The following is a 20,169-nucleotide window of genomic DNA, read 5'->3' as shown; positions in this document are numbered from 1 at the left end:
CTTGAAAAGGAAGAGGTTACTGATTCAAAAACAATTAAACAGCTGCTAAAAATTACAATTAAGGTAGGGTTCATACTTCATCCAGAGCTAATGGAGGAGCATCCTCTTTTAACTGTGCAAAAAAGTTCAACAGCAAATGAAACCTCACAATCAGTAAAAGCTAGTCCTAGTCCCAGTAAATCTAACTGATACATTCACAACCTTCAACTTAATAATGTGCAATGTTAAAGAGAACAATTTTGGCTGAGATCTAGATGGGCTTGATCTTAAAATGGAGGCCAATAAGAGAGAACACGAAGCACTTCAAGTCCTGCAACCACATGCCACCAGCAGACAGATAACATTATCAGAATTAACCCCATAAAATTATCAGTCAATCAAGGAATAGTATATACAGCCATATTGAGAAAAGAAATTTTCCAAGTGTCATGCTGCAAGCTGTCCGAATGAGTTTGGACTACTGGAAAAAGAGAAAATTCAGTAGAAGGCATAAGAGTCGATGAAAGTATATTCAGATAAAGGAATTACAATTTTCAGGTTTTAATTTATGAGAATAATGAGAATTTCATAGAAAAAAATAAAGAATACAAAGAATGGGGCTAAAGATTAACCAAAGCATAAAAAAATAGAGAAGAAAACTAGCAAAAAACGAACATTAGTTCCCCGTAAACTATCAAAGTAACTCTTTGACAATTGACACGCAAGGGAAGTTGCCATTAAATTAGCTCAATGAATTGCATGAACCCAACGAAACAAATCTCCTCAATCTCATAATGTGAAGAAAACCTCCCGGGGGTTTATTACTAGTAATAAATCAAGAAACAATTACACTGAAGAGTCCCCCCCTAACCACTAATGGACAAGAATAATCCTCCTAGAAAACACGAAAACAAAAGAACACACAGAACTCTGCCTTAGATGAATCACATCAGCCAAAGGGACATTTTTCAGTTGTCTTTTGTTCACAAATTTGTTTCTTGCAATTGAAGAATTCCATCATTTATTTGGTGAGAGTTTCATAAAGCTCCAGAGAAGGCCATCAACAACTGCCATCCTACATAAGATCCTCTTTTATAAGAAGAGAAAAGGTATCATGGGTTAGTGACCTGTAATAGAGGGTACCTGGAGGGCCTTAACAAAATGGAGCTCAAAAGTCTTCAAGTATTTCGATAGAATAACAGGGGAAGCCACCCCAATTGGAACAAATTAAGCTGGAAACAAAGGGGTTTAGTACATTCTCATCTTTATGTGATTCCTAGCCACATTTCATAGTGTCAAGGGATGTCCAACCTGAATTTAATCTATTTCAATCCATCTCTGAAATTTTATACATCAAAACATTTCTCCTGCAGTGTGTTGCCAATAAAATTCTTGAACAGATGGAACTGCTATTGATGAGTAGACAAGTTGTTTTGGATCTTCTCCTTAAATAAGAATTAATTACAATCCCTATAGAAAACCAGAAAACAAAATTAAACAACTTTCTACTTCTAAGTAATTTCCTACCTCTAAGTAACTTCTACTCCTAACCTAGTTTGCTCCATGTGAGAGACTTCCTACTTCATAATGGAAGCCAAGCCAACTTGTTGTCTCATTTTTAAATTTCCCTCTAATTTTGTATACAAATTAATACCTTGTTGGAAAATTGTTGCGTTTTGAGGTTGAGCCCAGTTCTATTCCAAAATGACTAGTCACTTGGGAGGTCTATTATTCAACCGTATAACCCATTAAATTTTCTTCTCATTTTTCAGTATGAAACTTTTTCCCACTCAACAATCCCCTTCACGTCCAGGTTTACACATAACGGGCCCGAGACGTGGGCACAAACCTTCTAATGGGGCACAAACTCTCTTAATGGAGCATACAGACTCCTCTATGAAACCCACAAGCACATGTAACCTAAGGAGCAAAAATTGGAGCTTGGCCCAAACACAGAACCTGTTCTGATACCATGTTGAGTTTTTGGGTTGAGTTGGGTTCCATCCCAAAAAGGCTAGCCACTTAGGAGGCTTATTGCCCAACCTTACAACCCATTAATTTTTCTTTTCATTTTTTAGTGTGAGACATTTTCCCTCTCAACAAAAACTTTATAAATCCACTTTCCAATGCCATAAAACTTTTAATTTAATTGGAAGTAGTGAAAGCCAGACAAAGGAAAGTTACTAGCGACAACAAAAAAGCTTCAATCTTCTGATTATTTGTGTCATCAATAACACGACTTCATATAGAAAACTATATCTCCAAAGAAAGATAGGTGGGTTTAGTTTTCAACACAAAAACGGTTTCTTAATCCAATTTTTTTATGAAGAGAATTAATGTTGAAATAAGCCAAGGTCGTACTAGAAGCAAATTGCAAGAGGCCAAAGGAGCAACCTCATCTAGTAGTTTCATTTTGCATGATTCCTTCTTATGCAGACCCTCCAAAGCAACTCCAAATCTACCTGAGGACAAAGAAGTAACAACCAGATAGTGTGATTCTAGAAGATAAGGGTTCTTTTAGTCCTCCTACTTTGCCATCATCTGCTAGGTAGGTGAATCTTGATCTCTGTCATCATCACCATCTCTTCCATATGATGCCCCACAAGTCTGTTTGGACCAGCTTTGCATGATTGCCCTATTGCTCTTCATGAGGAACAATAGTCAACTGAGAGTATCCTAGTGCAGAAAATGTGTTGACTAATTATTCTCTCCTGCTTTCCATTTTTTTGGTTATTCTTTAGATTCTACTTCTATTCAAGAAATCCTGTAAAGGCCTTTTCTCATTCTGGTTGGAATGCAACTATAGAAGAGGAAATGGCAGCCTCGTACAAGAGAAAAATGTTAGACTGCACACTCCTTTAAAAAAAAAAAAAATGGTGGACCTGACACTCCTGCCAAATGGTAAATGTATTATTGGTTGCTGTTGAGTCTTCATCATTTACCTGGCATCCTAACAACTTGAATTCAAGATACATCTTGTTACCAAAGTGTATAAACAGAAATATGAGAGAGATTCTTAAAAAAAAAATATTTAGTTGTATTCATGTAGTACAGTCCATGTCGGTTAATCTTGATTGATCTCTATTTCCAGATTGAAGTTACAAAGACTTTTCGGTATCAGAATTATAATATGAGTGACTCTTTTGTATGAACATAGATTGGCAGCACATTAAATAAAATCACATGGTTGAATTACTGCAGTAAATCTATCAGACTGTACTCAAGGAGAGATTATCTGAGCTCCACATATGCCTGATTCTCCTCTGAATGCAAGCATTCTTCATAGCCCAAAACTCAAGGATCACATTGGATGGAGGCACATTGTACCAGGCTCCTATACCATGCAAAAATGCATCCAACTCAACAGTATAAACTTAGAGAAGAGATGTCCAACCCAAGTTCTTATTTAGGTTGACAGACACCATAAATTCATGTGGGACTATTCTCACCAGAAGTTCTCTTGTGAGATTTTTCAAATCCTCACCAAGCTCAAGTGGCAAACCTTGTCCAAATATATTAGCAATTTGTCTTAATCGTTCTTAAGTGCAAAATTAGCAGTACAATTTATATGCCTGAACCATCCAATCATTAAGAAATATTAGGTTTTAACAACCAGCCGACAAAATTGTTAGGAACTGGCCAACGACCCCGTCGGCAAAGAGAAACTGAGGAATAACCAGCGCAGAAACTTACTACAGCTCTGAGGAAATTATTCCTCACAAAACCAAATGCCATCCCTATGAAATCCAAAATTTTAAATGAAAAGACAACCAAGGACAATCGTCTAAAGAAAACAGATAAAGCTTTTTTTTTTTTTTTTTTCTTTTTTATGGAAGAACAGATAAAGCTTGAACATAAAAGAGGGAAAAAAGAAAGAAAGAAAAAGTTTATGCGTTACTACCAACCTGAACAAGGTAATAGAAAATACGAAGCCCTTCAGGATCTTTGCTACTCTGAACATCAACAAGAGACCCTATTTTTGAAGTAGTAAAAGAGATATGCTCGTTCCCCATCACAATCTCCAGCTCTTGCCGCCCGACACGGTCCGGCTCCGGCCAGTTATTATCGTCCTCCTTCATTATCTTCAAATTCATAACCAAAATACCAAAGCCAAATATGAATATCATGGAACGATAGGTTATTCTAGAAGGGGAGAGAGAGAAAAAAAACACACACAAATACACACATAGAAGAAAAAACCGAAACAAAGTGAACTACAACCTCGCTCTCAGCTATGATTCTTCGGCATTCTTTCAGAACGGCAGGCGTTAAAAATACTTCTTTCCGAATCATAGTATCGTTCTTGTAATTCGAATTGTTGGCATAACGGAGCTTGCCATCAGGCCGAAACTCGAACTCTAGAAACTCGTGGCCGAACTTGCCCTTATGGCCGACGTAGTAACGAAGGTAGAACTCCCCTTGATCGTCCGCAGCCATGGTCGTTCCACTACCCTACAGAGAGGCCAGCCCCCCCAACTTGTAAGAGGAACAGGAAGTCGGGAACCAGATGAAGTGGTATTCAACTAGGAAACTGTAAAACGGATAATCGAATACCGTTCCACGTTCCGATTACTGCTAGTACTGACCTAAGCACATGCATGGCAAGGCCTCTACTCAATTTAGGGCAAAAATTAACTTAGTCTAGTTAAACCTGAGTCAATTGGATTTAACATTCACTTAACATCATATTAATATTAATATTAATATTTATAAAAAAAATTAAAAAATTTATAATTTAAAGAATCTTCTCTAATTGGATTTGACAATCACTTAACATAGTATAAATACCATTATTTATTAAAAATAAAAATTTAAATCGAAAGATCCTTCTCCTCTATCGAAGAAAAGGAGGGGTGGCAGCCCCCTCTATATGTGTATGTCTAGAGAAGGGGGAGGAGTTATTGGTCTCAAGATCCCCGTTGAGATCATTTTGATAATAACAAACACTTAAGTTACTAATGATATTTATTAAATATTTTTTGCACCTCAAAAAACCCCCAAAGAAAATTTCTAGCAGTCTATCTGTTCAATCGGCTAAGGACTACCTAAATATCCCATACAAAAAGGGAAATAAATAACCCATTACATCTAAACAGCCCGAGTGGCACTATTAGAGTGAACAAGAGAGAGAACACACTCTGTTGAAGATAGTGCGCCTAGGCGTCAAAATGGCCAATAGAGAACAAGCAAAAAGAGAAAAGGGCAAATTAATCAACTACGAGAAAAAAAAATTGAATTTCATGAAAGGAGTTGACTACTTGCAAAGGAGTCAATAGTAAACTACATGCAATGAGAAAAAAAAATCATAAAAATAAAAAAGGAGTTGACTACATGAGCTATAGTTGACCACATACATATACAAATTTTTGAGAAAATGAAAAGAAGTAGACCATTTTGAAGGAGTTGACCACATATTCATTGCAGAAGCTAGCAGATTAATGAAAAAGAGTCTATGTGGTTAATGACTTGTTAGAAAAATTCAAATTTACAAGTCTTCTAAGCCTTAATTTGAGAGTTATAGATCTAAAAACATTGTAAGTCACTTACCATTATTTTCAATAAAAAAATAGGTTTTGATGCATATTATTCCAATAAAATGGACCTATTTTGTCTTAACTTTGTAAAATATTAAAACATCATTTTTTAGTTATAAAAATTAGTTTTTTTTCAATATTGGAGGAGTTTTTTGTTTAACCCAACGTGCCTCAAACTGTTATGGTCCTAGGTTAAGTACATATGTCTTCCGCTCCTAACAGGTCGGTCTTTTAGGTAGTATTGACTAGGTATTTAACATTTGGTATCAGAGTTAGCGCTACGTCGTGGGTTCGATTCCCGTGTGCTGCAAATGGCGTGTGGAGGTGTGTAGCCCTGGGCGGAGGGGGCGACCTAGCGGAAGGGGCGACCAGAGTGTGTTCCCGCACCTTAGGGCCGTCGCTAGAATGGGCCGTCGTCAGAAGTGGGCCGTCTCCAATGTAGGCCGTCGGCCTCGCGACGATGGGTGTGATGTTATGGTCCTGGGTTAAGTACCTATGTCTTCCGCTCCTAATAGGCCGGTATTTTGGGTAGTATTGGCTAGGTGTTTAACACAAACATTAATTAATCTTCAATGACTGCATTTTCCAAGCCTTCTAAGCTCTCACACATGATTTTGAGAAATTGTGTCACCTTCTAAGCTCAAGAGGAAATCGAATTTGATAGTTTTCTATTGAACTATGTATTTTGGTGTTTGTCTTTTAAAATCTTGATTGAATACATAGATCTCTAATTGTCAAGTGATTTTAAACATCACTTTTGGCTCAACTTTTGCACCCCAAACCTTTATTTGATTGACTTCCATTCAAAGCCAATTTTTTTAGCCTTTATTTTAGCACTTTTAGTTTAAATTGTTGAATTACTAAACTATTGAACGTTTTGGTAGATTCACTGTAGGATTTGATGTATTTTTACGATCTTGATTTGTATATTTGTAATTAAGAAGTATTATTGTGGTACATTTAAGTAATCAACCCTTACAAACATTGGTCAAAGTCTTGTGTAGGCAAGACTATCCTCATCTTAATTTAATTGAGAAAAGCCGGTATAGTTGAGAAGTCATGTTTGCTATTGTTTGAACCATAAGACCTTGTGTAGGCAGGCAGTGTTACATATCCCTATGTGAGGATGTGTATCATAAATTAGTTGTGTAGTAAACTAAGTGGTCTAAGTCCCTTGGAGGTAATTTGATCTAAGTGTCATTTAACAACCCTAATATTCTACATAAACTCCAAGGTGCAAAACACCTTAGGAGTGGATTAGCAATTCCCTAAGATGATTGTGAACTATTATAAATTGCTACTTGTTTCTTTTGTGTTTGTTGTTTAAGTTATTACTAGTGTCTGAGCTTTGGTTGTAAAATCAATTTTGCACATTAATCGTCATGTATAAACATATATTAGCTTAATAAAAAAGGAGATAAAACATTGTCTACAAAGTTTAAAAACTTAGTTGCTTGTTATGATATATCCTTTGGGGCTCAACATTGGGTATGGATTAAGGTTAGGTCAATCTAGTCTGAGATAGGTTTAAGTGTCTAGCTTTTGTGATAAAGTGCCAACATTTTTTCATAAGCAAACCAACAACTCTTTGATAATTACTTTTTTCTCTGTCCGACAATTCAACTTCTATTGTATAGACATATATGAATTCTTAACTTGAAGCTTAGGTTGTTTTAGTCATATAAGCGGGAAACTTAGTTTAGAAACAAATCTTAAGTAATACGAAAAACATGTAATTAAGCGCATGAATAGACTATATTATTGAACAAACACGAAAAAAAAACATCCATTAGAACTTAAATCGTTCATCCATTATGAAAGTCAGATATGAATCCAATAACTTAAGGATAAGAAGGTTTTTTTATGAAAATTTCCATATAAAAATAATAAATATTAAATTTTAATTTTGTATAATTCATGGAACATGGTAAAAAAAAAGATCTAATATATTGGCAAAAAAGACAAAGGAGGGAGTCGGTAAATCTCCCTTTTCCATCTTCAAATTATTAAAATTTTAATTTGTATAATTTCATTTATAGTATCAGCTTTCAAATTAAAATCGAATTTGTAATTCTTTGTTCTCATTTATTTAAGTTTTTATGAGAAGCATATTAGACTCTTCATAAGGCCTAGGGAAGATTAGGGGTTTTGTTTTGTTTACAAATAGATTAGATATATTAGAGATAAATATGGATATAAATGTAGTGACATTTGGGTTGAACAACCTTTCTTTATAGTTAAACCAGCTCCGAGCCGAGCCGACTCGAGATTGGTATAAAATGTTCCCAACCCAGACTCGGGTCCAATTTAAACCAGATTAGGTTTTAATAAGAGTAAATATGAAATTCCAATAAATAAAAAGGTGAATATTAGTGAAAAAAACCACACGAGCCATCCGGGTAGGAAGTCAAACCGGATACCACGACGAACCTACACGTCATCGGTTGTCACCCCGCAAAATTTGACGTGGGGCAGAGATACCTACTAGTCAACCCCATGACTTACTGGCCGAACTGGTCGATGCTCCGCCTCCATCTTCGATTATGAAGGAGGGCGGTCAGACGTTTCTTCCTCTTTTGTAGTTTCTCTCCTCAGTCATGTCACCGTCTGAGTGAGGTGATTTCTGCTACCCATTACTAGAGAGGGAATTGGATCGGGGTTTGAGCTTCTGTTTTTCCCGATCTACTAATTTTTGCAGCAGACAGTACTGTTGGGAGAGCACTTGTAAGTGATTCTGACTTTTCTTTTACTTTTCCTTTCAGGTCTGGAAATTTGAAATTTTCATAGTTGGGATTTTCCTTTGTTTTCATTTTTTGAAATTTGCTTCTGGGAGCTAAGACAAGCGAGCACGGCTAATCTATCTTAACTTTTTTTTAAGATGAACTTTTTGGGTTATCGCCTTTTATTCAAATGGGTATATTTTAAGGAAACTAAGGGTTTGTGAATGGCGGTTGACTGGCTTTAATGGAATTTTTAATTAGATATACAAAAAATTAGTAGGAGTTATGTCCTTGTTTTATTACTATCCTCTGGTTGTCACTATGCTACAGTTAGGAGCTGAACAGCCTGCTGTTAATTTTTGCGGATGCTTATGATTTGTATGTTTTTGTGTGTTGTGGATTGTGTTAACTAGGTTTAGTACTTATGCGGAAAATACTTCCAGTGATTAGTTGACACAACTTTCAGTCAAGAATTGTTTCGCGGGTTTGATTTTTGTTATTTTTGCAATTTTTTGTTGTAATTGTGGCTTTCTGTGGATTTTCCACTGAGCTTCCTCTGTTTCAATTGCTTGACAAGCTTGAGATTTTTCCATTTAAATTCATTTAATCATTATATATCGAGAGGTCTAAATCTTATAAATGCGAGAATGTGTATTACACTACCCCGTCAAGTGCATAGGGTTTGTTTTGCAAGTTTTCTTCTTTTAGATTCTATCAGCTAGTATCTTTTGGCTCTGCTGACTCGGTCTACAGAATTTTATCATTAAAGCACGTAGGGAGGTTAATTTATGGGAGTTTATATTGAACTTATTATAAGCTTTCTGAGATTGTTTTTTCTTAAGTTGTGGGGTGGGACAAATTTTTTATTTGTCTACTCAGTGAATTATCTTGGTACGTGTTATTGTGAAAATCTTTTAATTTATTTTTTGGTTAGATTTTTGTTGTCAACTATGTGCTCTTTAACGTGTAAAAAATGGTTTTAGAATTAACTCTTCCTCTTCTTGTGTTTATCATGGTTTCTCCACCTCCATGCTGATGTTTGGTTCCATCTGAATATTGGAGTTTGGTGTATGTTGTTGCCAAAAGGAAAGACAAAAGACATGGTTCTTGCTTGTTTATGTTCAAAAGTTGTTTTGGAATTAACTCCTCTTCTTGTTTTTTGATAAAGTTTTTTTTTTTTTTTTTTTATAAAGTTTAACTCCTCTTCTTGTGTTGGTCAAGATTTCTTGGCCTCCATGCTATTGAATGTATGTTGGTATCTAAAGGAAAATAAGAATACACGGTTCCATCTGCTTGATAATAAAATTTGTTCTAGAATCATCCTTTTCCTGTTTTATGAAGATCTCTTGACCTCCATGCTGTTGTTTGGTTCCATCTGAATGTTGAGATATGGTGTTTCTTGTTCTCTAAAGAAAAAGAAATAAGACATGTTACAGGCTTGATAACTTTATGTAGAGATGTATACATTAACTATATGGCCTATAATGTGGTCTTCTCATGTGTTTCTCAATAATTATTACTATTATTTATCTCACTTCTGTCATTTTTTTATTTATTAAAAATGTCCTTTTGATGACAAACTTTGATGTCTAATTAGCAGACCTCCTCTAATGGGAACCTCCTCTGGCACCAACTTCAATCAGCAACCACCCCCTCAGATGCTTCCTCCTCGCCAGCAGCCAAGATCTGGGGGACTGCAGACATCCTTATCCCTACGTTCCTCTGATGCTTGCGGGTCCCCTGATATTCAAGAACCTGGTTCAAATTCGGACCCAGCTCGTGAGTCTCCCTCAGAGAGTGCTAGTTCACGGGAAACTTGGCCTACTGAGAATAACCCTTCTGAGTCTCTCATGGGAAAGAAACAAGAGAAGGACAAAGAGGAAGCAGAAAGTGAGTGCCCTGAGCAGTCAGTTGTCCGCAGAGTTCCTACTGCAGATAAGCTCTCCCTCCAGAATGTTGCTAGGGACAGAGTTGATGTAATTTCTGAAAGAATGCATGCTTTTTCAGAAGAGCTTCTGGAAGAGCTAAAAAATGAGCTACGAGTCATCCTTGAAGGAACAGGTGGATCTCAGGATAGAGAAGAATTTTTGCTTCTACAAAAGCTTGTCCAGGGACGAACTGACCTGACAGATAAAAGTCTACAGCGAGCTCATCGAGTTCAGTTGGAGATTCTTGTTGCAATTAATACAGGAATCCAAGCTTTTCTTCATCCAAACATCAGCCTCTCCCATGCTTGTCTTATTGAAATTTTTGCTTACAAGAGGTGTCGAAATATTGCATGTCAAAACCCTCTGCCTGCTGACGATTGTCGCTGTGAAATATGCAGCAAGAGAAATGGTTTCTGCAATCTTTGTATGTGTGTGATCTGCAACAAGTTTGATTTTGAGGTCAACACTTGCCGGTGGATAGGATGTGATTTATGTTCTCATTGGACACACACAGATTGTGCTATCCGTGTTGGACAAATTGGAATGGGTCCATGTGTCAAGAGTGGTATGGGTCCTGCTGAAATGCTTTTCCGGTGTCAGGCATGCAATAAAACGTCAGAGTTGTTGGGATGGGTTAAAGATGTCTTTCACCACTGTGCACCTAGTTGGAACCAGGAATCTTTGATGAGAGAACTAGATTTTGTTAGTAGAATTTTCCGTGGCAGTGAAGATCCAAGGGGCAGAAAACTGCTTTGGAAGTGTGAAGATCTCATGGAAAAGTTGAAGAATGGAGTTGCTGATTTAATGGCTTGGAAAGTGATGCTGCACTTCTTCCAAGGTAACAATGCTTTTATTCCACATGGGTGCTTCTTACTTGGAGTAGCTCATTGAAATTGAAAGTATAGTCTTTGTATTTACTCTTTCTATAATTTTATGTTAGGTTATATTCTTATGGAATGTAGCTGTCTCCAGTTCTGGAGGTTTGTGAATATAAGAGCTGACAGTTGAAATAGTATTGTCAACTATAGGTCCTCTGAATGCCTAACCTAGCACTTTTTTTTATATATGATATTTAAGACTAGGGCGTGTAGTTTAGTCCAAATTGGCGTATAGTGTTTGTTTTAACATTTCTGCTCTTAACACTTTTAAATGATCCATTAGATTTTTTCTATAGATCATTCTGGCATCCAAGGTGTAAAAGGATTTTTATACCTTGAAGGAGAAGATGAACAACCTACATGTTCTTTTAATGCTAAGATTTCTTTTAGAATGTCTTGCATTTTATCTTTGTTTAGATTTTCTAAACTTTGTTTTAGTTCTGTTAATTCTTTAAAGAAAACAAGATTGTTTCCGTGGTCAATTTTCTCTAGAATGTTTTCTAGGATAGTTTGACATTTTATAATTTCTTTGTGTCTATGTTCATCATAGAGAAAGTTTACTTTATGCTGTAAATCTTCAACAACAGTCTCTAGCCTGTTAAGGGTCTTACCGTAAAACTCTAAGGCTTGGTCGGAATAAGTGACTATTCTTTGTAAGTAACTGTTCCCTTGGACTGGGCTTAAGGCGTTATATGGACTATGTGCCATCTTCGATGTGAAGTCGAACATAGGCATTGGGTCTTGGGTTGCCTATTCCTTCGAAACGGGAACTGGTTGAGGCTCTACTGGAAGAGGTAGAAGGCCTATCCGGTTCGAGGGAAAAGATGGTTCTAGCGTTGGTGATCACTAGTTTTCCTTCTATCTCCTTAATGTTTTTTCGGGAGAGGGGAAGGTGTCTGGGTGCCAAAGGTGTGACTACCCAGAGAGTTAACATGGCCTATGTTCCACTTCACATCGAAGATGGCACATAGTCCATATAACGCCTTAGGCCCAGTCCAAGGGAACTCTCGCTTGTGATGTGATGGCGAAGCAGGACTCTCCGCCCATGGGTGTCGGCATCCCTTAGGTAAGGATGTCCGGCAAGGCTGATAGGTATCTCTCAACCACTTCTCGTTTCGAAGGAATAGGCAACCCAATGCCTATGTTCCACTTCACATTGAAGATGGCACATAGTCCATATAACGCCTTAGGCCCAATCCAAGGGAACTCTCGCTTGTGATGTGATGGCGAAGCAAGACTCTCCGTCCATGGGTGTCGGCATCCCTTAGGTAAGGATGTCCAGCAAGGCTGATAGGTATCTTTCGCTGCCATACCCTCTTTTGGGTTTGCAATAGCCCTGAGGAGCCATTGCCATCAAAACAATGTATGGCGTGCACCCAGGTAAAATGGTATCAGACTATTTTGCCATTGCTAATCTTCATCTGACTGTCATGATTGAGTGCGATGAAATCAGTGATGGATTTGGGGGGGGCTTAATGAAATGGTGTAAGAGATAACCAAGAAGGTAACCTATGTGCAAGGACTGTTGCAGACAGTAGAGGCTCAGAAAATATGATGGGGAAGCAAAGAATAAGGAGATTGACAGTGAAAGAGTGAAGATTGAGGCTGCGAGGTTGTTGAGATCCTGAAGCTCAATCTCCTCTCTATTTATTAGTATAACATAACCTTGCTCCCCTTCATCTCCGTTTGTAGGCAGAAGGACTTGTATCTTCTTTATTTTCTTGTTTCATTATTGTTGTATGTAATTTGGTTGTCTTTCCTTCTTTCAAGTAAAGATGTAATTATGGGGGGTCCTTGTTGTTTTTCCTTCCTCTCTCAATAAAATTCTCGCTGTTTTTTTTTAGTAAAAAAGGATAGATAAGTATAATCCTTGTAAAAACGAAAGCATCTAAGTAAAATTAATTCTAAGAGTTCTGTAGGACAACAGACATACCCTTTATATTTGAATTGGAGCGCCCTCTGCTGGTAGACATAAGTTTTAATTTTGAGGGTATCATGAGAGCAGTTCTGGTGCTGTTCAAATTGGGGGTATGCAACAGGACAATCCTTGTGTGGTCTTCCCCTTTGGGGTTAATTCTTCAAAAAGACTGACTTGAGAGCTCAGTTCATTCTATTATTTCCTAGTTGGATGGAGATGTGGTGGTTGACCCCCCTTTGTGGCTTCTAGTAGCTTCTTTTTCCAACAATAGGAAACTACCCCTGCAAACATTGAGGTGCACCATCCACATGTCTGGCACTGTTGCTGGGGAGGGGATTCTCTTGCACCATCTTGTTGTTAGGAAATCCTTTCCCTTACTAAGTTGTCTTTGTTTATTTTCCTTTTCCTTTTATATTGCTGTACATTTTTCCTTTCTCTCAGTTTCTTTCCTATGAAGTTTAGTTTCTTCTCCTCTGAGATTTCATTTTCGTGCTATTCAGACAAAATGCCTGACATGATAAGTTGTAACAAGGAAACCAAAATGGAGAAATTACCAGAGGAAATAAAATTATACATACAGCTGATGACAGAATTGTTTTAAGGTCATCTGCAAGAAGCATTATATTTGTGTATGACCGTACTGCATATCATCTAATATTCAGGCGCTGGGATTTGGATCCTCACTGTGATTCAGTAGCCATGTCATTAATTGGAACCGTTGTTTTTTTCTAAACTAATAATTGGGCTGACAAATCAGGTTAGAGTTACCCGTTTGTGCCTTGATTCATATCATTTGGTGTTAATTATTTAATGCTTACATTTCAATTCATATATATATATATATATATATATATATATATATTTATTTGTATGTATATATATTTATATGTATGTATATATTCAATGATGAGACCTTAATTGTTTGCCATATGTTTTAAGGTTTACATTTCATTAGCAGCGCCTAGGCCATAACATGTTAGAGGGCTTGGTTTGTGACATTTACAAAATGTTTGGATAATGATTCCATGTCTGAAGAGGGAGCTTTCAACTGGTTGGGCATTAGCGCTGTATTGTTCTCTTTTATTTTTATTATTATAGATGGATATACCTTTTGGATAGTAATAACACTTGTTCTCAATGTTTATTTCATGTTGAAATCCCAAGGGCAGCTTTTTTTTCTTTTGTAATTACTGATTTTTTGTGTGGATTTTTCAACAGAACTTGAGATGGACCCTACAAAGAACCCTGATACTGAAGAAAGTGGAAGACTAATAGCACCGCAGGAGGCTTGCAGTCGAATTGCTGAGGTGGTTCAAGAAGCTGTTAGAAAGATGGAGATGGTGGCAGAGGAGAAGATGCGGATGTTCAAGAAAGCACGCCATGCCCTTGATGCATGTGATCGGGAGCTTGAGGACAAAGCGCGTGAGGTAGCTGAGCTGCAGATGGAGAGACAGAGGAAAAAACAGCAGATTGAAGAACTGGAAAGCATTATTAGGCTCAAGCAAGCTGAAGCTGACATGTTCCAGCTCAAGGCTAGTGAGGCCAGGCGAGAAGCTGAGAGGCTTCAGAGAATTGCACTTGCCAAATCTGAAAAGGCAGAGGAAGAATATGCTAGTAGGTATTTGAAGCTTCGGCTGAATGAGGCTGAGGCTGAGAAACAGTATCTATTTGAGAAGATTAAGCTCCAGGAGAGCTCACGAGCTTCTCAGTGCAGCAGTGGAGCAGACCCTTCCCAGATGCTTATGCTATGCAAGATCCAGGACTTACTCAAGAATGTGTATAATGTGCCAGCAAAGTCAGAAGGGCAGTCTGGCGACCATCATCCCATCAATTCTGTGCCATGAAGAGAGTGAGGTATGTTCTTGTACTTGTACTGTATGATATGACCATTATTTTGTTGCATCTCTATTGCTAATCTGTTGCTGTCTTGTATGTAAAATTTACAAGCACCCATGCTTCTGGTGGGCCTCAAAATGTTATGTTCATTTTTGTACTGAACACTGATAACAGTGAGACTGCCTTGGGGGTTTAGGACTTCCTCGTTAGCCTCAAGGTAGATGCAATCAGTTGTTCAAACTGATTGGGTTATATTACTGTAGTCTGTAGAGTCTAAGGAAAATGAATAGTTTCCTTGTTGTTTGAATATGAAGATCACGTAGACTAATAGATTTGTGACAATTGCTCTTTTAATCGGTTACCAAGTTTTATTGGTAATTTGTTATTTCTTCAAAGTTGTGATACATGTGCTGAAGTGAAACTACATATCAAATTCCATGGATGATATTGGTGTCCAGTAAACCTGACATATGATACCAATATAAATAGTTTCAAATTAGCAGCAGAAAGTATGTTTTTTATTAGAAACGACTGTGGATATCATCTATATCTTTTGACGATGAAGGGGAAAAATTCTATGGAAAAAGTTTCCTAAATTTGGCAGAAGACATTCCATCTTCCAGGCAACAAAGGTAGTTTCAGTACCCAAAATTTGCAGTCACTTTCAGATGTTCAATGTGAACAGCAGAAGAGAGACCAGATAAGAGAATAACCAAATGACCAAAACTTCCCACAGCAACGGACGAACTCCACCACTTGAGCTATTTTGATCCTCAAGGGTGCCTGGCGTTGCTTCAGTTAAAGATATTTGAGGCTTTTGTCGGTGGATTGTGCTTGGTATGTTCTTTCCCAAATCCGGATGTGGTATGTTTGCTGGTGGAGGCATCAAAGCTGGTGGAGGAGGTGGGATAGTTTGTTGATGTAAACTGATTACTGCATCAATACCATGGCATTTGATTAAAGAGCTTTTGCAGATATTTGGTGCAATAATTTTTGCATTGTTGACATTGAAGTTCCTCCACCCTCCATTGGTGATTGTGAACGTCTGGTTTGGGAGTCCAGAAGGTATCTGTGTTCCAGTAGGGAAGCTCATCAGGTTCTTGAATGGTAGTGGCTTTTCGATGCGGTGACGAAGCACAAATTGCTGTATGTTGAGAGGAGACAAAGTGTACTCCGAAAGCACCTTGTCAATAGGAACCAGGAATGTTGCTCCAGCTTCAGTCGATGAGTTATCGGTGTAGTTTATCATCTTCAGAAGGATGACAAATCCTTCATAAGATCTTGATCTCAGGTTATTCATGGCCGATGCCATGTCACCCATATCTGCAGGAGAAGTGATGGATTGTGAATAGGAAAGTTGGAAGAGTGCTAGGAGAAGAAGAACACAGAGTCCCATCTCAGAAAGAGTTTAAGAAATCGTCTGGTCAAGAGTTGTGTTGAAAAAGCCCAGATGACTTGGGGGCTTTATTTTGAAGGCTTCTTCATTGCAGTTAGTTCACTTCCATCTTTGGCATGGACTCAAGAAAATACATTTCTTTTACAAGCAACATTATTCTGAAGGTCTGTTGAATGGGTAGGTGGCTCATGAACTGGTGGTGGATTTGCCCTTGATGCTAACATGCACCAGCTTTAAATCTGCACTAGAATTGTAACCTGGAAACCAGAAAACCATGGTTAGGGTTACTGGTGATTGTGTTGGAATCCATAAACAACTCTCTCTGAGATCTGTTATTGCAGACACTGAAGATCCAACGGAGCGCCAAAACCATGGAAAGTAAATCATCACCACCAAGGATAATAAACAAATTCAAAAGAACTATCTGCTTTTATACAGAATCTGATGGGTTCACTACTATTTAATCAAAAGAACTAAAAAGAAGAAGGAAGAGAGACTGAAATAAGAGAAATATATTCCGATCCCATAAAGTACCAATCCCATTACAGCCCTTTCAAGGCAATTCTGTACAAACCGCACCAGAGAGCTGCCTCCGGCGAGGAGCCTGAGATTTGGTTTCGAGCACTTGAGATCTTTAAGAATCAGATCTCTCGTATTATATCAGTATCGTAAAAAAGTGATCCTGTGGTTGCATGAATTGAAGATTATAAAAATGAAACAAATCTATGGCGACATGATATTCCCCACAGAGAATGTCTATAAAGATGAACCCTTGATCTAAATATTGATAATAGAACAGGATTTTATTTTTCTTTTCGAGATCGGACTTCGGGGACGATGAACAGCGCGGCGAATTGGAAAACGCGGGGGTCGTGTTTGGTCAGGGCAACGTGGAGGTCTTGATCACCGTTCAAATTAGACTCCACAGTTATCCACGATCCCATCAGTTCTTTGTTGCGTCTCACCCAAACCGACACTCGCTCGACATATTCGGTTAAACGGTCAAGAACCACATACTATCGAGACGACGCAGTGGCATCATCGTCATTTCCTCATTCTCGGCGAGGCGACGTGGACGGGTTTGTCGTTATCCTCTGCGGCGCCGTAAGCGGCGAAACCGAACTGAGAGGTCCGGGTCCCTCTTCACCTCCACGTGTCAAGTGGAGCATCGTCCGCGGCGCTTTTGAGCCTGCGCTCGCGCAAAAAGATAAAACGTTAGTTGTCGGGGACTAGCTGGCAAATGGGACCCACATGCTTCTGACTGCTCGGCACGACGGCCGAGGAGCTCGATTTGGCCGGGTCAAAAAGCGGGCGCAGCCGCAGACTTCCAGTTGTTTTTTAATTTTAGTTTTTTATTACGAAAAAAGAAAAAGCTGCGATTTTTTAAAGTTTTTTTTTTTTAAAAAAGGTTGCAAAAACTCGGCGAGGTTTTGGCGCGGAGGGTTAAAAGGGCTCGACTTACTTCAGAGTCGCCCAGTTTTTTTAAAATTTAAATTGTTTTTATCGAAAACAGAAAAAAATTAATAAACAAAGTATAATAAAACTCGGGTAAAGTTGAAAAGAATGACTCGCCGAGTTTTTGGGAGGGATTCGGTGCGTAGGTTAAAGGCGGCTGCCCTCCGTGCATATGTTAGCGCCTTATCAAGTTTTTCCTTTTTAATGAACTGAAATGACGCAGGTGACAGCTGCATGGCCTCCTCAACCGTCAACGTCTCTCTCTATTTTTATTTTTTTTTCTGATAATTCCTCTAAAAAAATAAATGGTGGATCATGGATTCAGAGATGACGTTGCGAACCACCTTTACTTTCTGTTCATATTTTTTATCAAAAAAAATAAAATTAATTGCCCACCTTTAAAATATTTTAATTATATAAAATAAATGTGAACCCATAATTTTTTTTTAAATTAAATAAAATTATTTTATTAAAAATAAAATGACTTTAAACCCTAATAGATCTTAAATCGAATATAATTTGATAACAAATATGAATTTTTAAGTATTCGAATGAATCGGGTAGATTTGAGATGTTAACTAAATAGCTACATTCGATTTCAAAGTTTTTAAAAATTAAATTATAACCCACATAAAGTAAAAAAAACACCATGATAAGAGAAAATCACTAGATATTACTAAACCAAAAACCATACTCAATTATCAACATTTAGTGGCATTTGATTACTAAATTCAACATAGTGTCATGTTTTAGACAATAAGGGTTTTGCTCATGTAGAAATATTGTTATGTGTGATATCACCATACGCGGAGGTACAAAAAAAAAAAATATGACTTACTTAATTTAATAATTATATTAAATTTTTTAAAAGTTCAATATTTATTTTTATTTTGACTCTGCCCATAAAGTCGTCCATTCTAGAAGGATTTTAGATGACATATTTGTCAGTTTAAACTATAAATATTTTTTAAAATTTTAAAATAAGAAATATTCTCCCGTTTCTCATCTGGCACAGGTTTTTATATAGAAACAGTGAGATATAGTCAAAATATTACATAAGAAGAGTCGATTCACATGAGAATGACTTTTATGAAGGCATCTTCCAATAGGGTTTTGAATTTCTTACTTAATAGGTCCAAGTTCACATTAGAGGATATATGAAGAGGACTTGAAGGAGATCATAATAAAAATATTGCCCCCATTTTAGGGTTTGGATTAACAAAAAATTATAATTTTATTTCAAATGAATTTGTGTAAAATAAAGAAGAAAGTTTTTTTTATAAGCTAATAAAATATGCATTTTTTTACAAATTATATTAATTAAATTTATAAATTTACCCATTTTGTAAATAATTATATTAATTAATTAATTAATTAATCAAAATTTAATTTATATTTATAAATAAGCAAAAGCCGTCTTTCAAATACCACAAAATTGAGTTCGATCTCCCAATTGAGAGAGGAAAAGAAAAGAAAAAAATATTTAAGTATCTCACGAAACTGTAATTATGAAAAAGGCCAAACAAATAAAAATCGACACAAATGTGGGTCCTATCTTACTCATTCGTTACAACTAGAAGATTCTTTAATTTTCAAATTCAAAAGAACATTTCATATATAAAACTAAAAAAATATATTATATATGTTATGTCATATTATATATTTGGTTTTATATATATATCAGAGTGGTTGTTTGGTATAACCAACGAGCTACCCATCACTTTCTTTGGACTTTCAAGGGCACAAAATAAGTCAAGAAATAAGTTGTAATATTACTATAAAAAAAATGGAACATGCAAGATCATATAATATTGTTGTTCATGTTGTCATCACTTAGGGCTATAACCACCTCAATTTTCTCTTTATGGAACTATGGACCACCTCAGAGTTGAGGCTAGAGACTTTTTTACCTAACGATTTTGTTAGGGACAAGGCGACCAGGGTGGGCATATCATTTTTATGCCTGGTATTAAGATAAACCGAAACATGATATAAGAAGTATCAATTGTTACATGATGTCCTATCCCTATATGTTTGAGAAACCTTGAAAAAAAGTGACATTTTTATGTGGGTATGGCATAAAGATGTCGCATTATGTTACGTGAAATTATGTACGTATAAAAATATTAAGGTATTTAAAGTGAGATACACTTTCAAGGGTAGGGTAGGAGTAGATGGGGCACCAAATGTGGGGTTTGTAAATTGAAATGATTCATTGATTGATGTTGGGACATAATAATAGAGAAGTCTTTGGTGACTATTTCATTGAACATCTTTGATTAATGAAGACAACTTTGAAAAATGACAAGAGATAGTCTTTGTTAAGTGCTCATTCTCATGGGCGCGTTTTAGCAAACAGCACTCCCGATTAATTGCCGTTGTTTTTTTTGTAAGTCGTGGACAAGCAATTCCTCTCTCCCTTCTGTGCTCTCACCATTTAACTGAAAAATCTGCTGCGTCTCTTGTCTCTATCTCTCTCTCTCTCGCGCCCGCGCAGTCTTTGAACACAAAAACAAAAGAAATAG

The 20,169-nt window shown here is 37.0% G+C and overlaps 3 protein-coding genes across 4 annotated transcripts; 1 reads left to right on the top strand and 2 right to left on the bottom strand.

The window, feature by feature from the left end:
* Nucleotides 1–29: 29 nt before the first annotated feature.
* Nucleotides 30–4,504, bottom strand: LOC137965972 (protein mago nashi homolog). Its single transcript, XM_068812393.1, has 3 exons — nt 4,201–4,504; nt 3,885–4,061; nt 30–310 (listed from the first exon to the last, which is right to left on the bottom strand). Exons 1-3 carry the CDS (start codon nt 4,414–4,416, stop codon nt 251–253), a joined length of 453 nt encoding a protein of 150 aa, XP_068668494.1. The 5' UTR covers nt 4,417–4,504; the 3' UTR covers nt 30–250.
* Nucleotides 4,505–8,057: 3,553 nt separating this feature from the next.
* LOC137965777 (OBERON-like protein) lies at nt 8,058–15,135 on the top strand. Of its 2 annotated transcripts, none has more exons than XM_068812119.1 (3): nt 8,058–8,237; nt 9,834–10,999; nt 14,176–15,135. In XM_068812119.1, exons 2-3 carry the CDS (start codon nt 9,844–9,846, stop codon nt 14,799–14,801), a joined length of 1,782 nt encoding a protein of 593 aa, XP_068668220.1. In that variant the 5' UTR covers nt 8,058–8,237; nt 9,834–9,843; the 3' UTR covers nt 14,802–15,135. The 2 variants fall into 2 exon arrangements, with proteins under 2 accessions (XP_068668220.1, XP_068668221.1); XM_068812120.1 differs by having other exon boundaries at nt 9,831–10,999.
* Nucleotides 15,136–15,457: 322 nt separating this feature from the next.
* LOC137966357 (FAS1 domain-containing protein SELMODRAFT_448915-like) lies at nt 15,458–16,114 on the bottom strand. The gene has a single exon (XM_068812945.1). The coding sequence runs from the start codon at nt 16,112–16,114 to the stop codon at nt 15,458–15,460; it is 657 nt and encodes a 218-aa protein (XP_068669046.1).
* Nucleotides 16,115–20,169: the final 4,055 nt, after the last annotated feature.

Source organism: Aristolochia californica, unplaced genomic scaffold (assembly GCF_029961685.1).
Source record: "Aristolochia californica isolate CCGP_79_NKW_82.1479 unplaced genomic scaffold, dmAriCali1.0.hap1 SCAF_5, whole genome shotgun sequence".
NCBI lineage: Eukaryota > Viridiplantae > Streptophyta > Magnoliopsida > Piperales > Aristolochiaceae > Aristolochia > Aristolochia californica.
This window is presented reverse-complemented; position numbering and strand designations above follow the sequence as displayed.

Bases quoted from the DNA above. Each gene is read 5' to 3' on its own strand.
- LOC137965777 (XM_068812119.1), top strand. From the start codon at position 9,844: ATGGGAACCTCCTCTGGCACCAACTTCAATCAGCAACCACCCCCTCAG. The intron at 11,000-14,175 runs GTAACAATGCTT...ATTTTTCAACAG, and splicing joins GATGCTGCACTTCTTCCAAG to AACTTGAGATGGACCCTACA.
- LOC137966357 (XM_068812945.1), bottom strand. From the start codon at position 16,114: ATGGGTGACATGGCATCGGCCATGAATAACCTGAGATCAAGATCTTAT.
- LOC137965972 (XM_068812393.1), bottom strand. From the start codon at position 4,416: ATGGCTGCGGACGATCAAGGGGAGTTCTACCTTCGTTACTACGTCGGC. The intron at 4,062-4,200 runs GTTGTAGTTCAC...ATGAATTTGAAG, and splicing joins GAATCATAGCTGAGAGCGAG to ATAATGAAGGAGGACGATAA. The intron at 311-3,884 runs GTTGGTAGTAAC...ATGTGGTTGCAG, and splicing joins TTTTCTATTACCTTGTTCAG to GACTTGAAGTGCTTCGTGTT.